The 20543-nt window shown below is 37.6% G+C and overlaps 4 protein-coding genes and 1 non-coding gene across 5 annotated transcripts; 1 reads left to right on the top strand and 4 right to left on the bottom strand.

Annotated features, from left to right (window-relative positions):
• Window positions 1–393: 393 nt before the first annotated feature.
• On the bottom strand, window positions 394–1845 carry LOC116135391 (heterogeneous nuclear ribonucleoprotein 1-like). The gene has a single exon (XM_031421092.1). It carries the CDS (start codon window positions 1620–1622, stop codon window positions 831–833), a length of 792 nt encoding a protein of 263 aa, XP_031276952.1. The 5' UTR covers window positions 1623–1845; the 3' UTR covers window positions 394–830.
• A 2617-nt stretch (window positions 1846–4462) lies between these two features.
• Window positions 4463–7428, bottom strand: LOC116135388 (heterogeneous nuclear ribonucleoprotein 1-like). Its single transcript, XM_031421088.1, has 2 exons — window positions 7053–7428; window positions 4463–5886 (listed from the first exon to the last, which is right to left on the bottom strand). Exons 1-2 carry the CDS (start codon window positions 7272–7274, stop codon window positions 4900–4902), a joined length of 1209 nt encoding a protein of 402 aa, XP_031276948.1. The 5' UTR covers window positions 7275–7428; the 3' UTR covers window positions 4463–4899.
• A 108-nt stretch (window positions 7429–7536) lies between these two features.
• On the top strand, window positions 7537–7620 carry TRNAM-CAU. The gene is given in 2 exon segments: window positions 7537–7574; window positions 7585–7620. It is a non-coding gene; the product is annotated as a tRNA-Met (tRNA).
• A 395-nt stretch (window positions 7621–8015) lies between these two features.
• Window positions 8016–10068, bottom strand: LOC116135397 (eisosome protein SEG2). The gene is made up of 4 exons (XM_031421098.1): window positions 9831–10068; window positions 9554–9648; window positions 8348–9437; window positions 8016–8266 (listed from the first exon to the last, which is right to left on the bottom strand). Exons 1-4 carry the CDS (start codon window positions 9912–9914, stop codon window positions 8171–8173), a joined length of 1365 nt encoding a protein of 454 aa, XP_031276958.1. The 5' UTR covers window positions 9915–10068; the 3' UTR covers window positions 8016–8170.
• A 7469-nt stretch (window positions 10069–17537) lies between these two features.
• On the bottom strand, window positions 17538–19511 carry LOC116135396 (zinc transporter 1-like). The gene is made up of 3 exons (XM_031421096.1): window positions 18858–19511; window positions 18291–18440; window positions 17538–17976 (listed from the first exon to the last, which is right to left on the bottom strand). Exons 1-3 carry the CDS (start codon window positions 19494–19496, stop codon window positions 17671–17673), a joined length of 1095 nt encoding a protein of 364 aa, XP_031276956.1. The 5' UTR covers window positions 19497–19511; the 3' UTR covers window positions 17538–17670.
• Between the last annotated feature and the right edge of the window lie 1032 nt (window positions 19512–20543).

Genomic DNA, 20543 nt, shown 5'->3' on the forward strand with positions numbered 1-20543 from the left:
AAAAAGGCCAGCTACCCTTAAATTGACACATACCATGACCTGGTCAGAGACTTGGAAGACTCCAGCCACATTCATCTGCCGATAAATCATGTGAACAAACCATCATTGAGCAAGCCCACTTTAATTTCCTGTCAACGCCAGAAACCCAATTAATTATCAGAGTTCCTTGACTTCCAACTTACAGTATGGTATTATCTTCAACTCCCATACAAAAGGGGCAAATACAGGAGTAAAATAGTTATGCCTTTATAATGTCAAATACCACTATGGTTTACTTCCACTCACTAGGAAGTGATCAACGCTAGTGGCATAGAGATCCAATCAACCAAGCATCACCAGATTTCACTGTTTCAGCATCTCTAATCTTCAAGGATCAATCTCTATGATACCAAATTAAGCAGATACTGAAATGCTGATATTAAAGCAATGGCTTAAAAAAATGTATAATTACAGAACAACACGATTAAATTACTATACTAGCATACCACCAGAGATGACTGCTAATAAAGTGCATTAACCAAACATTAATATCATCAACCCCCACAACAATAAAGAAAGCCCATTCAACTACACTGGCCTTCAATAAAGTAACTCCACATAAAAAAACAGACAAAACAATAAATAACTTCAAGTTAAACACTAGGACTTGAAAACAAATACCACTAGATAAAATATCGCTACTACTTGGAACTACAGGTCATTGTATACTAGCAGAATGACTACTGGTAACTAAAACTGAAATTCAAGCAATCCAACCATTCCCAAAATCTCTTGTCACCATAAATTAGGTCTCCACCAGGGAAAGCAGTGGTATGTTGAAGGATCTCTGATCATTGCTGTTGACCCTGTCTGGAATGTGCACCACCATACCCGCCATTAAAACCACTAGAGCTCTGAGAAGAATCAGACCTCCAAGCCGCATTTGCATACCCTGAATTTCCATTGGTGTCACTATAGCTATTATCTCCTCCAGCACCACTTCCAGCACGCCCACTAGCAGCCCCATAACCACCCAAATAAGGACCACCGCTTCCACCATAATTACCATAACCATAGCCTTGGTTCCCATACCCACAAGCCCCACTTGGAGACTGACCCATAGGAGCAGAACCAGCGTTTGAATCATAACTTGAAGGAGTTTGGCTTCCCCAAGAACTTTTCATGGCCCCAGGTGGTGCATTCATATAACCAGCATTTGGATTTCCGTATGCCCCTGTGAGAGCACCAAACCCAGTAGCAGCACTTCCATAACCACCAATACCATAACTGCCATAACCACCATATCCAACTCCACTACTTGCTGCTCCATAGCCATACCCCGGTCCCCCATAACCAGAATAAGATGGGAAACCACCTGCAGTACTTTGGGGTTGCATATATCTGTTTCCATCCATTCGGCCATCAAATGAACTACTATTGGCACCAGAGGCACTGTAACCCTGGTAGCCCCCACCACGACCCCCACCACCTGGATTGGCATCTTTAGGGAGGGCTCGTTTTACCTCCACTAGCTTACCATTCAACTCATGGAATACCTTGTGTAGAACCCTATCAACTGCATCTTCTGTGTCAAAGGTGATAAAACCAAAACCACGAGGACGCTGCGTATTCTGGTCATACATAACCACAACGTCAGTTACATGACCATAATTTTCAAAATACTCACGGAATCCATCCTCTGTCAAAGTAGGTGGTAGACCTCCAACAAATATCTTTTTAGTTCTAAAATTTCCCCCTTCAGCGCCTCTACCAGAATTAAAATTTCCTGATCTAGAGCTGTGTTGTTCTTCTCTTGATAAAGCCTTTTTTGCCTCCACCTAAGCAGTAAAGTCAATTAAATTGCTAAAAAGATACAACTATAACTACATATATTTACATGTGTCTGCATGTCAACCTAGGACTAGACTAGCAGCTTTATGATCGTAATTGTATACAAGCCACAGAAAATACAGTTACAGGGAAACAAATAATACAGGATTGATCAATCAGAAAACGAACAGCTTTTATTTGGTTCCAAGACAGAATCCAAACCAAAGGGTTTAGCTATTAGATGGATGATAGCATAAAAAGTACTTACACAAGCCATGCAGGATATTCTACCACTGGTCTTAATACATAGCAAGAAAAATTCCAATGCAATAATGACAGAATTAGTTATAAAACTATCAATTAGCAAGCTTGTGATCTTAAAAAAAGAAATAAAGAGACAGAGAACTAAAATTTCTAGAATAGTATACGGGGAATCAAATAAGAGGCAACGCCGTCTGATAATTAATTTAAGATTATTGGTGGAAAAGCCAGGTAGTTCGATAAAAAGGAAAATAATTTCACAACAAAAGAATCAATAAATCTCAAATTGACAGCTGACAAAACCAAGGGAAAAAAAGCTCAACTATTTTAAGCCGGAATAAGGTGCATCATAAAGGCACACTGAGTGGGGCTCCTTGTTACCCAGGATCCTGAACAGAAGAAAGCTAATAATTCAAAATCAAAGTTTCTTCCCATTATCCCCATTAATCTCTCCAACTTAGTTATCCCAGCATAACGAATCTCCACAAATCAAAACACTTGCACCAACGCAGAAACGACCAAACCTCATAAAAATAACATCAAGTAACTAAAAGCAAAAAGAAACTTGATTATAAATCAAATAGAAAACCCCCACCCAAAGTATGCTCATTATTATAATCCTAAGCAACCAAACAAAACCAAGAACAGTCATCATCTGACACCAGTTAAACCACGCACGACGAATAAAGAACGTTAAATTGAATGCAGTAATCCAATTCTTATAAATAAAAAATTAAAGAAAAGCCGAAGCCTTAGTTAAAGTCCACCTACAGGCCACATATCCTGTTTTTGGATTATGGTAAGGATGGTTTTCCACCATAACAAACCAATCATCTTTCATTAAAGTCCATGGCGATGTCTGCTTTCACTTTCAACAAATGGAAAGGCATATACACTGTCTGGGGCTAAAATGAATGCTAACCGACATATGTTACCACAATTACACCTTTTCTGAAACAAGAGTTAGAATTAGAAGCGCAATTTTCAATCTGGTGGGGGCTTGGGATCATTTTAAAATGACATTATCGTGCAAGATGCTCGAGGGTTCATTTTGGCCGTGTCTTCTTCTATGCGCCATTTGAACCATGAAAGGAGATTCTAATATCATGTCTCTATCACAAGTGGCAATTTAACAACTTGACGCAATGGCTAAAGTTAAAGCACGAAATATATCGAATGAAAAGAAAATGGAGAAAGACTTGTTATTGAAACATTCCATGTTAATTTCTTACTTCTAAAATAAAGCGAGCTTCCTCTCAATCAAACACTTGGCTATCTATAATGTCTATTATTGCAAGTATTCAACTTTTTTCATTTCAAAATTGCATTAGATAGATCCGTCACCTTCTGCCCTGTAGCAGAGTATAAAAGCAATCAACACTCTGTACAGAAAACAATGTTACTTCTGATGCTCCTGAAAGAGACCAAATAGCACCCAAAGTGACCATGACCACCTAATAAAAAATTACATTCACAGTTTCATATAGGCATGGTCCAATTACCTTCACATATTTACTCTTGCTGAGTTGATAATGGAATGCTTGAACATTCGAAGGTGAATTGCCAATAACACAGATATGGATAATAGAAAAAAAAGATACAAATGAAAACCACCATCACAAGAATCATAATCAAGAGTGATCTAAAATGGTGCAAACCATAAAGAGGAAGAAAAATGCTGTGATAGACCCCTCTTGCCAGGTAATGCATTAGGTCGATACCACTGGTTAGAGATTGATCTGCTTGCATGCATTCAACATTGAAGCACAGAAACATTGTTAGGATTACATACCAAGGTCATAATGCCATATCTAAGAGTAAAGAGGGATGTTAACCAGAGGGCCAAGACTTTCATAAATCCTCTTTCACTGAAATTGCATAAGCTTATTTACTTTTATATTAAAAATTCTCTGTAATGAATTGGCAGTGCTGGAGAGTAATTATAAATTTTAAATCATGCAGAAGAAACAAATAGAAGAAGATTATAAAAGGAAAAACAAAAAAGGCCAGCTACCCTTAAATTGACACATACCATGACCTGGTCAGAGACTTGGAAGACTCCAGCCACATTCATCTGCCGATAAATCATGTGAACAAACCATCATTGAGCAAGCCCACTTTAATTTCCTGTCAACGCCAGAAACCCAATTAATTATCAGAGTTCCTTGACTTCCAACTTACAGTATGGTATTATCTTCAACTCCCATACAAAAGGGGCAAATACAGGAGTAAAATAGTTATGCCTTTATAATGTCAAATACCACTATGGTTTACTTCCACTCACTAGGAAGTGATCAACGCTAGTGGCATAGAGATCCAATCAACCAAGCATCACCAGATTTCACTGTTTCAGCATCTCTAATCTTCAAGGATCAATCTCTATGATACCAAATTAAGCAGATACTGAAATGCTGATATTAAAGCAATGGCTTAAAAAAATGTATAATTACAGAACAACACGATTAAATTACTATACTAGCATACCACCAGAGATGACTGCTAATAAAGTGCATTAACCAAACATTAATATCATCAACCCCCACAACAATAAAGAAAGCCCATTCAACTACACTGGCCTTCAATAAAGTAACTCCACATAAAAAAACAGACAAAACAATAAATAACTTCAAGTTAAACACTAGGACTTGAAAACAAATACCACTAGATAAAATATCGCTACTACTTGGAACTACAGGTCATTGTATACAAGCAGAATGACTACTGGTAACTAAAACTGAAATTCAAGCAATCCAACCATTCCCAAAATCTCTTGTCACCATAAATTAGGTCTCCACCAGGGAAAGCAGTGGTATGTTGAAGGATCTCTGATCATTGCTGTTGACCCTGTCTGGAATGTGCACCACCATACCCGCCATTAAAACCACTAGAGCTCTGAGAAGAATCAGACCTCCAAGCCGCATTTGCATACCCTGAATTTCCATTGGTGTCACTATAGCTATTATCTCCTCCAGCACCACTTCCAGCACGCCCACTAGCAGCCCCATAACCACCCAAATAAGGACCACCGCTTCCACCATAATTACCATAACCATAGCCTTGGTTCCCATACCCACAAGCCCCACTTGGAGACTGACCCATAGGAGCAGAACCAGCGTTTGAATCATAACTTGAAGGAGTTTGGCTTCCCCAAGAACTTTTCAAGGCCCCAGGTGGTGCATTCATATAACCAGCATTTGGATTTCCGTATGCCCCTGTGAGAGCACCAAACCCAGTAGCAGCACTTCCATAACCACCAATACCATAACTGCCATAACCACCATATCCAACTCCACTACTTGCTGCTCCATAGCCATACCCTGGTCCCCCATAACCAGAATAAGATGGGAAACCACCTGCAGTACTTTGGGGTTGCATATATCTGTTTCCATCCATTCGGCCATCAAATGAACTACTATTGGCACCAGAGGCACCGTAACCCTGGTAGCCCCCACCACGACCCCCACCACCTGGATTGGCATCTTTAGGGAGGGCTCGTTTGACCTCCACTAGCTTACCATTCAACTCATGGAATACCTTGTGTAGAACCCTATCAACTGCATCTTCTGTGTCAAAGGTGATAAAACCAAAACCACGAGGACGCTGCGTATTCTGGTCATACATAACCACAACGTCAGTTACATGACCATAATTTTCAAAATACTCACGGAATCCATCCTCTGTCAAAGTAGGTGGTAGACCTCCAACAAATATCTTTTTAGTTCTAAAATTTCCCCCTTCAGCGCCTCTACCAGAATTAAAATTTCCTGATCTAGAGCTGTGTTGTTCTTCTCTTGATAAAGCCTTTTTTGCCTCCACCTAAGCAGTAAAGTCAATTAAATTGCTAAAAAGATACAACTATAACTACATATATTTACATGTGTCTGCATGTCAACCTAGGACTAGACTAGCAGCTTTATGATCGTAATTGTATACAAGCCACAGAAAATACAGTTACAGGGAAACAAATAATACAGGATTGATCAATCAGAAAACGAACAGCTTTTATTTGGTTCCAAGACAGAATCCAAACCAAAGGGTTTAGCTATTAGATGGATGATAGCATAAAAAGTACTTACACAAGCCATGCAGGATATTCTACCACTGGTCTTAATACATAGCAAGAAAAATTCCAATGCAATAATGACAGAATTAGTTATAAAACTATCAATTAGCAAGCTTGTGATCTTAAAAAAAGAAATAAAGAGACAGAGAACTAAAATTTCTAGAATAGTATACGGGGAATCAAATAAGAGGCAACGCCGTCTGATAATTAATTTAAGATTATTGGTGGAAAAGCCAGGTAGTTCGATAAAAAGGAAAATAATTTCACAACAAAAGAATCAATAAATCTCAAATTGACAGCTGACAAAACCAAGGGAAAAAAAGCTCAACTATTTTAAGCCGGAATAAGGTGCATCATAAAGGCACACTGACTGGGGCTCCTTGTTACCCAGGATCCTGAACATAAGAAAGCTAATAATTCAAAATCAAAGTTTCTTCCCATTATCCCCATTAATCTCTCCAACTTAGTTATCCCAGCATAACGAATCTCCACAAATCAAAACACTTGCACCAACGCAGAAACGACCAAACCTCATAAAAATAACATCAAGTAACTAAAAGCAAAAAGAAACTTGATTATAAATCAAATAGAAAACCCCCACCCAAAGTATGCTCATTATTATAATCCTAAGCAACCAAACAAAACCAAGAACAGTCATCATCTGACACCAGTTAGACCACGCACGACGAATAAAGAACGTTAAATTGAATGCAGTAATCCAATTTTTATAAATAAAAAATTAAAGAAAAAATCCATGAGACCTGCCCTCTCACATCAATAGAATTTAGTTATCGTTCCCTTCTAACACGAATTTCACTTTCATTCCAGAAATGAAAAAAAAAATCAGCAAGAAATAACTTTACAGCTCAAAAACAACCTAAGTGTACAAACTATAGATATAATAGAAAGGGAGACTCACAGTACGGCCATCGATGGTGTGCTTATCCTGGAGGACTTGATCGAGAATGGAAGGATCGGTGAAGACAACAAAGCCAAAGCCACGGGGACGACCGGTGGTCTTGTCACGCATAATGACGGCCTGAGAAACGTCACCGTATTGGTTGAAGTAATCTCTGAGCTTGTCTTCAGTGGTGTCCCAAGCTATTCCTCCAATGAATAGCTTTCCGTCGTCTGAGTCCATTTCTGTGGTGGCTTGGTTTAGCTAGTTTTTGTTTTGGTTTTAGTTGTATCTCTAATAAAGGAGGGAAGGGTTAGGGTTTGTTTTCAGTTAGTAATGTTTAGCTGTAGAGCAACCGTGTCGCTACTATTTTTTCTTTCAATTTTCCAATTCCCAACTGCTACGACTCTACCCGTGCAAAGGAAAGTAGGAAACATAATTAAACGGCTGCGTTTTTACCTTTTTTTATAGAAGAATTAATTAAAAAATTAATTATCATTATTTTGGGGTGGTGGCGCAGTTGGCTAGCGCGTAGGTCTCATAGCTTAGAGTAATCCTGAGGTCGAGAGTTCGAGCCTCTCTCACCCCAATTAACTATTTTTATTTTTCATTTTTCATTTTACTGAACTTGTAATCTCTTTAAATCTACAAACACAGCTTTCCATATGGACATATCCAGTGGATTCAGGAGAACAAAAGCTTTTTATAGTTACTTTTCATAAGGCATATTTATTGCAAGAAAAATGATATCCTTATAAAGATTTATACAAAAAGGATTACAAAATGACATTATCCAGAAGAAAAAAACAAAGAAAAAACGGGAAAAGAGAAAGAGAGAGAGAAATCATAAAAATTAAGGGTGGAGATTGTCTTTGTATACCCTCTTTGTATGTGTCTTTGTAAAACTAGCATTGCTCTTATTGCAAATTAAGAGAAACGGTAATTATAGACCCAATTGAAACTTAAAAATAGTGCACAAGTAAATAACAAATGAATTTCATTACTTATCAGTCAAACCAACAAAAGAATTACAACAATCAAACAAATGTCACACACTACTACTATACTAAAATTCACAGATGTGATGAACACACAGAAAGAAAACTCCAAATCATCTCAATCTTTCTGTCTAAAATACATTAAGACTTCTGAGTTGAGCAACCAGCAGAACCTCTATTCAAAGCTCTCTCCAGCCTCGTCTCAAATGGGGTAGAATACCAATTTACTGTCTTATCCTGCACACCCACAAAACTAAAATCAGAACCCAGAAACTCCTTATGCAAAAATTCCATGAAAGCTCACTTCATGTAGTGTACCTCTGTGTACTTGCTGGTTGTGTTCGGTATCCCTTTATAAGAAGACACTGAGCCTGAACCCTTAGCATTGCTTGTGGGACTCCAATAGCTCCCAACACTTCCTATTATGGGCATCTCATCAGGGCTTCGACTTGGTGACTTCCTTGGTGAAGAAGAAGCTGAAAACTGTTTGATTTCTTCCAGAGTTAGAGCACCTAAAATAGGTCTATCTTCTTGGCTCCTCAATGAGTTTGATCCTTGTGACATGGTTTTCTCAGGTGTAGCGTTCAAAGAAATTGAGCTACTCTTGTTTATTGGTGTAGTTTCTGATGAAGACAACCAGTTTGAGAGGCTAGCATCCACTGCAACAACTTGGTTTGGCTTATTGGATTCATTGTCAGATTTTGTTTTGAAGCTGAAAGATAATTCCTTGAAACTTGGCTCCAAACTAAACGAAGCCCGGGGTTCTTGATCCACTGTGAAATTCTCTTTCTGTTGCTTCAATTTTGGTTTCCCCTTCGCTTTCACAGCTTTCCATTGAGTGAGATTTTCAACTGGGTTTAAAACAGAATGGACATAAGCACTTCTATCTCTTACACTTCGATTATCCCGAATTGGCTTCAAGCCTCCCTTATCCAAACCACTTGTCACCAAAGAACTTTCAACAACCTCCTCTCTATCAGCTTTGCCCACAGCTATTCTTGATTCAGCATAATCATTATCATTATCATCATCCTCATATACATTATCATAATCCACCACCCCGTCATCCTCCTCGTCTTCATCATCATCATCAAGATCACTATCCAATACCAGTTCATCATCTTCATCATCACTTTCTCTGCAGTTTTGGTATCTATAATTAGAAGGATAAGACCCCGAGCTTGATGTGATGGAACTAGCTTCAGAAGAAGACTGAGATTGGTTTGATTTCACTAAATTCTCCTCCTTCTCCTTCTCCTTCTCCTTCTCTTGCTTTCCAACTTCACTGATCTCAGGTAAATCACTAGTGACCTCCTCAGACAAAACAGGCTCATAGGTTTTGACATTAGAGTCAAAAGTAACTTTTTTTCGAGTACCCGAGCTCAACTGCTCCTCATCAGCCTTAATCCTACACCCGCAACCACGACACATTACACAACAACAATTAAGAATGCATAAAAAACACAAAATCTAAAACAGAATGCAACGAAAATCAGAACAATCCTTTCAGTTTTTATTACTCACCCCACTCTTAAAACAGGGGTCACAGGCTTTTCAGAGTATTGCTCTGCTGAATAAACCGTAGACTGCACAGGAGGATTATAACTTGTAACTCTTTGCTGCAATTCAACAAACAAGTAAGCTATAATAAGTATTTTAAGTCGGTTTTGTCTCCTAAAACAAACAGGAAATTCAGTTATTAAAAAACTAGCAAGGTTATGAAACCATGAAAATCTGGAAAAAAATAAAATAAAAAAAGAGGAAAGAAAAAAGAGAGATCAAGAAAACGCGTAATTCTTACACGGTCGGGAGAGTGAACCCTGTGTCTGAGTTTGCGGTGTTTGGCATCTTTGGATGAACCAAAACAAGCGAGAAAGCAACCCATTAAAGATGAAGTTGGTTTCGGCAGTTACTTGAGTTTTTCTTGGTTTCTCTGTAGACACCAGAGGAATGTGTTTGTCTGGTTAATGAGATTCCATTTGTTTAGAGTGAGAGAGTGGAGCGGAAGAGAAGAAAGGCTGTAGGGACAAAATGGTCAAGGAATTTGAAGTTTTGGAGAGTCTAGGGCTTTTAAGAATTAAAAATTGACGAAGATGACCGTTGGGAGTTCATGATTGTTGAACACGAACTCTAAAGTGGGACCTTTTTTTTATTTATTAGTTATTTTAATTCTTTGATCANGCTGTAGGCCCTTGGGGAGGCTTCTTGAGTGGATTAACGAAAGAAGAAGAGTGCAAATATTTCTGAAGGTTTGTTCAAAGCTGAAGTGGTTTAAAGGGTTTTGCGGGCGTTTATGAATGGGGCTGCTACAGGGAGGTAGTGACGGTGATGGGAGCATAAGCATTTGATGTTCGTAGAGTCTTCGTCTTCGATTGAACTGGGGGCTTTAAATGTTATTCTCGTTTCCTAAGCGTCAGGGACTCAGGGCCTTAGCTGCTTTACAAATATGTATAGTTGCTTCCCCTTCCCACCGTGCTTAAGAAACCCAGCTTTAAAAATAAGGGAAAAACGAGCTTACCGGTTTAAGCTTTTGTTTCTCTGAATACGGAAGAAAGGTTAACCCTCGTCACTTTCAAGAAGTATGGAAGAAAATATTTTTATTGCTAACCATTTTGAAGAAACCGATCAAATTGTAGATCTTTGAAACTTGGGAAGCAATAGATCAATTTTTTTCAATTGATTTCCACAAGAGTATGAAGGAAATCAAATACCTGTTCAAATGCAATGGCGGCGCCACTGTCACTGACGCCCATACAGAATACAAACATAAATATAAAGTCTAATACCATGTTTGCCAAATCTCCCACGACTACTACTTCAAAACCAAATTAGACGAAAATGAGCCATAAAGTAAATTTGTATTATTCCATAATGTTTTAGAACATCCTCAGGAATATAAATGCATCAGTTGGAAAGGAGATATTGCCGCAGACGATAGTGAAAAAAGGGGATGGCAACACCACCCCAGTTCTTGAAACTATAATATTTCGAGCGCAATGCATAAACCCGTATCAAATTAATATCCAAAACAGACAACAATTTCAATTCCTAGAGCATAATGGAATGACTTCCTTTGTGTGGGGTTTTCAAACATATATTTACAAGTCACCTTTCTGTTTACATCTGCAATTGACAACTTCTTTGATGTTGGGAGGTTCTGAAGATAAATTGGCAAATTTTGTAGGACTATTTGAGTATATTCTCTTTTCTTATTTTACCTTTTTCATTTAATCCCATCAGCTGTCCTGTACAGAAGTGTAAAATTTATGTTGAATTCTAGAAATGCTGAGGGATGTTAAATAAGTAACCATATGTAATGTTAGAGCATTCGATGATCAGTTGAGAGAATCAAGGAAATCAGATCACTCAAGCAATTGTGCTGCAGTTGAAGAGCAGTTAAGAGAATCAAGGGAGAAAACATTGGATCAGATCAGAAGTGGTGCAGCAAACGATCCATCTCCAGACTTTCCTCATTTTGTTTTGATTCAAACAATAAGATAAAGTTAGCTGTAAAATGTATTTTGAACTCCTTAATTTTCTATAGTTTGTTATATGTAATCTGCTATAAATACAACGGAATGAAATACAAACGGCAAGCAAGCTCGTCTCTGTTTTACTTCCTCTGCTTATAATTCTTACATGGTATCAGAGCTTACAAAGGCACACGCCTGATCCTGATATAGCTTCCGCATTCACCATAATGGCTTCCAACTCAAATGACAATACCCCACTTCCTCAACCTAATATCCAAGCCAATGCTCAACCTGTGTCCCAAAAATTGGTCGATTCCAACTATTTGCCATGGAGTGTCCAATTTATGGTCTTTATAAAGAGTCATGATCTTGCTGATCTTGTGGATGGGGTTGTTCCTCCTCCATCCAAAACTCTTTCCGATGGCACCACTAACCTAGCTTACACAATGTGGTTAAAGAAAGACACATGTGTTCTAAGTTGGCTATTAGCTTTTATTACTGAGAAGCTAGTCTCTACTGTTTATGGAATGCAGACTTCCAAACAAGTGTGGGATGTCCTTCACACTAGGTTCTCATTTACTTCTCGGTCGAGGATTGCTCTTTTAAGAAGACAACTCCAGACCATTACTCAAGGCAATCGGTCTTGTAGTGAATTTATGGAGGAAGCCAAGAATCTCGTTGATCAACTTGCAGCTGCAGGGAAGACTACTGATGATCAAGATCTGATTAGCTTTCTCTTAGGAGGACTCCGGCCAGCATTTACTCCGTTCATCACTACGTTCAACCTTGCATGCCGAGACAAAGATCTTTCCTTCGATGACTTCCAAGCTGAACTCCTCAACTTTGAAACTCTCATTGAAGCACAACACAACTCGGCACCTGATCAACACTATGCATTTGCAGCAAACCAAAAAGGAAAATCACCCTTCTTCCCAAGGAAGCCGAAACAGCAAAGCACAACTCTAAGGCCATTACTTCCGAACAAAGGTCATCAGGTTCCTCCTACAACTCATACGAATCAGCAAGCTTATGATAGGTAACTTGTCAAATTTGTGGTAAAAGGGGACATGTTGCCCTTGATTGCTATCATTGCTTTGACTTCTCTTTTCAGGGACGCATGCCACCTGTTGATCTTGCTGCAATGGCTATCGAAGCCAATGATTCCTATGACCAAAATGTCTAGTATGCGAATAGTGGCGCCAATGCTCATATCACCGCCAATGCAGCAAATTTAACGAACCAAGCTTCCTACGAGGGTGCTGATACTGTCCAAGTTGGCAATGGCTCAGGTTTGGTTATTAAAAATACTGGAAATACAACTCTAAAATTTACTCATAGTTCTTTCAAACTCAACAATATTCTTCATTGCCCCAACGCCTCAGCCAATCTTTTATCCATCAATCAGTTATGCTTAGACAATGACTGTTATTTTGTGCTAATTGGAACTTATTTTTGTGTGAAGGACAACAAGACGGATCGCATCCTGCTTCAAGGACTGGTTGAAAACAGACTTTATCCTTTTGTTGGTCACAAGAGCTCCTCAAATAAAATGCGTTGTTTCACCGCAAAGTTAGGAATAACAACATCCTTGGAACATTGGCATAATTGCCTAGGGCACCCTGCCAAGTCCACCTTAGATTGTTTGCGCAATTATTTGCCTCTCTCTAAGTCCTTAAATACGTTAGATTTTTGCAATTCTTGTCAACTAGGAAAAACTGCTAAATTGCCTTTTGTTGATTCTACCCGAGTCTCTGCCAAGCCTTTACAACTCATTCATACCGATGTATGGGTATCTCCAATAACTTTAACTAGTGGTTATTGCTATTATGTTATTTTTGTCGATGATTTTGGTAGGTTTACATGGATGTATCCCATGTGTTTTAAATCTGAAGTCTTTATTATTTTTCAGCAATATAAAGCTCTTGTGGAAAATTTGTTCTCTTCTAAAATTCAACCACTACAATCCGACAATGGAGGAGAATATATTTCCAATGATTTCAAATCTTTTTTAACGAAACATGGGATATATCATAGATTAACCTGCCCCTACACTTCATAGCAAAATAGAATTACCGAAAGAAAACATCGACGTATTCAAGAAACTGGTTTAACATTATTAGCTAAAGCACAACTACCAAATAAATATTGGATTGATGCCTTTCTTACAGCGGTTTTCCTAATAAATCGGCTTCTCACAAAAGTCCTCAAAAATATATCCCCTTACTTCCTGCTTCATAAACCATGCCCTCCTATACTTCGATAAGAACGTTTGGATGTGCATGCTACCCATATCTAAGACCATATGAGAACAACAAGCTTTCATTTAGAAGCAAAAAATGTCTCTTTCTTGGGTATGCCTCTCAACACAAGGGGTATAGATGCTTAGATTTGGACTCAGGAAAAATATATATTTCCAGGCATGCAGTGTTTGATGAGAACTCATTTCTAGCAAGGGATAAAAGCTGCACTTCACCAGACCATGAAAGCAGGATGTCGACAGGTTTGTTTCCTATCTCACGTTCAATTCCACTCCATGAAATCCCAAGATTGAACCCCTCCAACACTGCTTGTGAAAACAATGCAATACCCGAAATTCAATCTGAAACCATATTGCCTGATAATGAGTCCCCAACCTTTCTAATGTCTGAGAACCCAGCTGACTTACATACAGAACTACTCTTTTCACATGAGCAGACCATTCCCGACCCTCAATCAACTCAAAAAACACCTCAAGACCCACCAGAAAATATTACCATCACTCGGTCCAAAACAGGAAATTCGAAACCAAAAGAATTTCCTGGGTTCAAAATGTTTTATTCCACTCGTCATCCTTTCCGTTGTTTAACTAGTATTTTAATTGAATCTAAGCCAACTTGCTATACACAAGCAGTAGCAAAACCAGAGTGGAGACAAGCTATGGGACGTGAATTTGATGCTTTGATGGAAAATGGGACATGGTCTCTCTGTCCAAGGCCACACGACAAACATATAGTCAGAAATAAATGGGTATTCAAAATTAAAAGACACCCGGATGGTAGCATCGAACGCTACAAAGCAAGGCTTGTGGCAAAGGGATTTGATAAAAAATCTAGAATTGATTACTTTGATACCTTCTCTCCAGTAGTTAAACCGACTACGGTTAGATTGGTTTTATCTATTGCCGTTCAATTTAATTGGCCTATCAAACAATTGGATGTGTCCAATGCATTCTTACATGGCATTCTTGATGAAGAGGTGTATATGGAACAACCTCAAGGCTTCATTGATGAGACCCAACCAGATTTCGTGTGTCGACTACATAAATCTCTTTATGGACTTAAACAAGCCCTAAGAGCTTGGTTTCGAAGGCTCTCTGAACAATTGCTAGAACTTGGATTTGAGGAATCAAAAGTTGGTTATTCGTTGTTTACTCTTTGTACTAACACATTCAAACTTTTTGTGTTGGTCTACGTAGATGACATTATCATAACCGGATCAAGCAGTTCGGCTATTATATCTTTCATTGACAGCTTGAAGGAAAATTTCCATATTAGAGATCTTGGACAGCTAAGTTATTTCCTTGGAGTTGAAGCAAAACGTAGCAATGAAGGTCTTCATCTTCGGCAAGCTAAATATATATCCGACCTTTTTGAAAGCACCAAAATGCAAGGAACAAAGCCACTAGCTTGTCCGACTACTTCAGGTATGAAATTATCTTCTAAGGCTGGCACACTACTATCAGATCCGACAGAATATAGGCGCGTAGTGGGAGCTCTACAATATTGCACCATTACACATCCTGATATTTCATATGCAGTAAATCAGTTATGCCAATTTATGCATAACCCGAGAGACTCACATTGGATAGCGGCAAAAAGGGTGCTTCAATATTTAAAAGGAACGACCTTTTTATTCACCTTCAACAATTGACATTCATGTTTACCGTGACTCGGATTGGGCTGGTAACCTAGATGACAGAAGAAGCACAAGTGGATTTAGTATTTTTCTTGGAAAAAATTTAATATCATGGTGTGCCAAGAAACAAGGAGTTGTCTTGCGTTCAAGCACGAAAGCAGAATACCAAAGCATGGCTTTGGCTACATCTGAAGCTTATTGGATCCGAATGTTGATAAAAGAATTCAAATTATATCTTTCATCACCTCCAATTATCTGGTATGACAACATAGGAGCCTTGGCATTAGCTTCAAATCCCGTCTTTCATGTTATGACAAAACATGTGGAAATTAACTATCATTTCATTAGAGAAAGAGTAATACTACACTTATAAAGAAATTTTACAAAGATCTCCATATAAAGTGATATGATAAAAAATGAATGGAATAGTGAATTTAATGAGTTTGACTTTTTATTTCATTTTTCTATTTATTTTTTGACATCTCACTTTGTATGGAAATTTTTGTAAGATTTCTTTGTAAGTATATAATCATTGTTTGAGAAAAAGTGGTTAACAAATATATTTTGGGGAAGCATATATCCACAAAAGATCGAATAGCCAACGTGTTTACAAAGGGCCAAACAGCAGCTCTATTCCAGTTTTTAAGGACCAAACTCATGATTCGCCAACTTCCCATTTGTGGGGGGTGGGGGGGTGGTGTTAGAGCATTTGATGATCAGTTGAGAGAATCAAGGAAATCAGATCACTCAAGCAATTGTGCTGCAGCTGAAGAGAATCAAGGGAGAAAACATCGGATCAGATCAGAAGTGGTGCAGCAAACGATCCATCCCCAGACTTTCCTCATTCTGTTTTGATTCAAACAATAGGATAAAGTTAGCTGTAAAATGTATTTTGAACTCCTTAATTTTCTATAGTTTGTTATATGTAATCTGCTATAAATACAACGGAATGAAATACAAAAGGCACGCAAGCCAATCAGTTCAAACTCTCTCGTCTCTGTTTTACTTCCTCTGTTTATAATTCTTACATGTAATAATCTGTTAGATCAATTATAATTAACATAACTCAGTTTTGCATTGCAGTTGTAAAATTTACTTAAGTATGCTGCAGGAAGCAGAGTGATTAAGATACAAGTGAAGTTAGCGCCAACACTTGATGAATTAGTGCAGGTGCTGCTGGCGTAGAAACTGGAGAGGGATTCGTTTAAGAAGAATAAACAAGCCTTTACATAACGCAACACAACTTTTATGTTTTGTCCAATCAAATCTTTCTCCATTAAAAAGATCCTTAGGCAAATAAAAGATCACAGTACTTTCAACAGTGGTAAGGACTAAAGATCCCAAGTTACAAACATAAGTCAGCTTAATAATTTAGTTCTTTGTTTATGTTCAATGTTGATATGTACTGTTAAACAGCAAAAAAACTGCATTTGTTCTCTGCTAATAATATGAATTGTGACTTGTGTTTTGAGTGGCCACAGGAACCACTTTGGCATTTCAACTACAACAGAGTAACTATTCAGAAAGGTTCTTCTCTTTTTCTCTAAAACTATTAATTATAAAGGGGAAAAAATGCTTTGCCATCTAGCAAAATTCTTAAAAAATTCACACCCCTTAAATGTTGATTCCACTTCCACACTTCTGTCTTCACCCACTAGAGATGTTGGGGCAATGAGACCTTATACAGTTGAGAGATAATGAGATATAATACTGTAACTTGCCCCTCCAGTGTGATGAAGAAATGCTCTCCATTATGATTCCACAGGTGAAAAAACTGTACTATAATATATAGGGGTGGCAAGGCATCACATCATTTTTAATGGAGGAGTTTCTGCCTGCGCCTAGCCTCTCCTTATTTTACATATCTAATCCTGACCATTATACAGAGCACATTAAGGGGTCACAATTCATAGATTTTGATGGAGTCTGCTCTCATCTTTTAGAATTCCCCTACCTTAATTATTAAAAAATGACACCAAGTTGTGTCACTTTGTTTGTTTGTTTAATTTTATTTTATTTTTAAATTTGGGGTATAGTTCATTACGTCCCTCGAATATTAATATAAAAAATAAAAATAAAACCTAGGATGAGAAGATCAATTGAATATTATAAAACATTATTTTGTGTATTGGTTTTTCTGCAGTTAAAAAATAAGTAAAAAGTAAAAACAATGCTATGTTAAATGTTTTGTTCTGGCATTGCTTCAAGGAGTAAATAACAGACAAAAAAGGAGGACATTTTTATAAGGAAGTAATCTAGAAATATGCTCAAAATTTATGCCCATTTGGCCAATATAGACATGCAACCAGCTCCAAGAAGAAGAGAAAGATTAGCACCTATCTGAAGCCTAACATTACTTTGCAATATTGGACTCATAAAATCTGCAGCAAGCAAATCAACAAGTGCCATATAAATCAAAATCCCAGCTGAGGCTGAATTAAAAGTCCCCTGTACAACCAGAGCTGTTGGGCTGTTTTCATTGTAAAAACTTGAAATTCCAATGCCAATTGCAATCCCAACTGGGGTTGTAAGGGAGAAAAATGTTGCCATTATTGCCATAGATCTTGACTTGAACTCTGCCTACAAAAAGCACCCAGAAAGTTCGTGCAACTGTTAGTAAAATAATTTCAATTGGTTAAGGAAATGACAAGTGTGGGCCCTTTTTGAGTCATTAAAGTTGATTAGAATATTAGAATAATTGTTAAACTGTTGATTAGTGGGTTTTTATTGAAGGGTGTTGACAGGATGACAACATTCTCCATCAACTAGTTTCATCTTTTCAACTGTAGGCCAGTCTACTTTTGCTTAAACTTAGATATATTTTGACTTAAAAGATTAGGAATGAGCACATAATGTGACATATATTTTGGCTTAAAAAGTATTTGATTACTTACCTGAGAGATGCAGCCGCCAAGTCCCATGCCTTCAAAAAATTGGTGAAATGACAAGGCTGCTAGAAGAGGTTTGATTGTATCTGGGTTCTCAGAAGCACCCAGAGATATGCCAATAATCACTGAATGTACTACAATTCCCAGCTCCAATACCTACACAAATTCAACCCAAAATACCACAAAAATGTCAACATATATGTGCACTGTGCATGAGCTTTGAAAATAGTTATCTTATTGTGTGCGTCTCTCGTCTCCGCGACAGATCTTGCGTGAGTCAGTCGGGACACAGGATTATCCTCTCCGAACTCACGTTTTGAGTCGGGGGAGAGCTTTATTCCGGCGGTGTATATATATAAATATGAGGTAATGTTACCTTCTAGTACTCTAGTACAATGAAAAAAAAATGAAATCTTGTAACTAATTCATCATCAACCTGAAGTTCAGTAATACCTAATAGGTAAGCTTACCTGCAGTACTCTACTATGAACTAATATTCATCGTCAACATAAAATTGGGTGATACCAAACAAATTACAGAAACAATGAACAAACGTGTACTACTCAAGCTTACTTGTGAAACAACGCGTTGGCGGATGAGCTCAAGGAGAGCCAAATCATGAGATGAATGGTCTACAGAGCCGCCATGAGCGTGGCCATGTGTAGCATGTGTATGAACATGAACATGACCTGCATGTTCATCGGCTCTCTCTTCATCATGATCAACACCCACCAGCTTATTCTTATTGAAATGCTGCCGCTTATAGTACCCTGTCGCGAACGAATCAACCATTAATGTTCCTATGGAGGACATCATGGCAACAAAGCCTGTGAAGGGAAACTTCCCCCATGGATTTTCACCAAGACAAGGCGAAGTTAACCTGTCAAATGCTTCAGGAAGGATGTGAATGAACCCAGTTGCTAAAATAACTCCGGCTGCGAAGGCTTTAACCATGAAGAAAATATCCTTCTCTGGCCTTAAAGATGGAACTTTCTTGCTCAACAATGGAAGACTCACACCAAGAGCACCAGCAACGAGAATAGTAGCAATTGCAGCTAGTTTATACTTAAGTGCTTCACCGCTATATTCTTCGAAGGCTTCAACTTCACAAGAACACTCACCAGAGACAAGAACAATAGGAAAAAGAAGAAAGCAAAGACAAACTAGGTTAAGGGAGTTGGAAGAATCAGAACAAGGTTGAAGAACAGTCATGGTGTGTTTGCTTGAGAGAATTATTAAAGGGCGATGAGCAAATTATAAAGAGAGAAAGAAGGTAGCTTTTGGGTTTGTGGGTTTGTAGTAATACACACACACATATATATAAAGGAAAAGAATGATCAGCATTGGTGGTGACAGTGCAGACACTGGGTGGCTAAAAATATAAGAGCATCTAATACAGTCAACAAACATATATAACATAATATAAAAGAGAAATGAAGTGAAGACCATCGGTTCTAATCAAGAACTTAATTCTTTATACTGTTAGCTGGCAATGGTGTATTCATTACTCTCTTCGGGACACAAAAAGCCAAAGCACGTGAAAATAAGTTTATCGTTAAATGTTACATAATCTAGATTTTAATTATTATATATTATTGTATAAATACTTATAACAACTTTTACTTTGTAAGTTTATAAACTTTATATTGATATATACAAATACAACGTTGTTGTACTGGATGAACCCAATAAGTTTTTCTATATAGATTTGAAGGTGATTAATTGTTAACCTTTTATTTACTTTGCATATTCTTAGCAAAATAGGGTAGTTGGAGTCTCTTTTAATTAAGTGTATCGAGAGTGCTTTGCATATGTGCTACTATAAACTTTAGCAAAGAAAATTTTCCATTTTTAATTCAATAAAATCTTGGAATATATAGCAGACTATTAAATAGTCTTACTATCTTAGCACCTTCAACCTTATATATAATTATAAAATCAGCCCTTTTAAGGGAAAAATTCAGTCAGCCTTTTCAGAACAAAGATTAATTGGAATGGTTATCTATATATAGGTCTTTTTTTTTTTAAATTACTTATTTCTTAATTTGTTAAATTGTTAGCTTCTAAGAGAAAGNAGTAATTAGTATTAAGAATTGTTGTTTGTTTAAATGATTTTGGTGAAGTTATTTTATGTGAATTGTGATGAATAATTGTTTGTGTTTTGGTTTTGATTGACGAATTTTATGTGAATTGTGATGAATTGATTGAATTCAAGCGTTGCTTAGAGATTACAGGTTATGAGTTACATTGGACACAAAT

This window comes from Pistacia vera, unplaced genomic scaffold (assembly GCF_008641045.1).
Source record: "Pistacia vera cultivar Batoury unplaced genomic scaffold, PisVer_v2 Contig3, whole genome shotgun sequence".
NCBI classification, from domain to species: Eukaryota; Viridiplantae; Streptophyta; class Magnoliopsida; order Sapindales; family Anacardiaceae; genus Pistacia; species Pistacia vera.

What these genes read in the sequence shown, in the direction of transcription:
- LOC116135391 (XM_031421092.1), bottom strand. Translation starts at nt 1,622, where the DNA reads ATGTATGACCAGAATACGCAGCGTCCTCGTGGTTTTGGTTTTATCACC.
- LOC116135388 (XM_031421088.1), bottom strand. Translation starts at nt 7,274, where the DNA reads ATGGACTCAGACGACGGAAAGCTATTCATTGGAGGAATAGCTTGGGAC. An exon ending in ACACCATCGATGGCCGTACT is followed by an intron (nt 5,887 to 7,052) that starts GTGAGTCTCCCT and finishes TTTACTGCTTAG; the next exon opens with GTGGAGGCAAAAAAGGCTTT.
- LOC116135397 (XM_031421098.1), bottom strand. Translation starts at nt 9,914, where the DNA reads ATGGGTTGCTTTCTCGCTTGTTTTGGTTCATCCAAAGATGCCAAACAC. An exon ending in GGGTTCACTCTCCCGACCGT is followed by an intron (nt 9,649 to 9,830) that starts GTAAGAATTACG and finishes GTTGAATTGCAG; the next exon opens with CAAAGAGTTACAAGTTATAA. An exon ending in ACCCCTGTTTTAAGAGTGGG is followed by an intron (nt 9,438 to 9,553) that starts GTGAGTAATAAA and finishes TTGCGGGTGTAG; the next exon opens with GATTAAGGCTGATGAGGAGC.
- LOC116135396 (XM_031421096.1), bottom strand. Translation starts at nt 19,496, where the DNA reads ATGACTGTTCTTCAACCTTGTTCTGATTCTTCCAACTCCCTTAACCTA. An exon ending in GCCAACGCGTTGTTTCACAA is followed by an intron (nt 18,441 to 18,857) that starts GTAAGCTTGAGT and finishes GAATTTGTGTAG; the next exon opens with GTATTGGAGCTGGGAATTGT. An exon ending in TTGGCGGCTGCATCTCTCAG is followed by an intron (nt 17,977 to 18,290) that starts GTAAGTAATCAA and finishes TGCTTTTTGTAG; the next exon opens with GCAGAGTTCAAGTCAAGATC.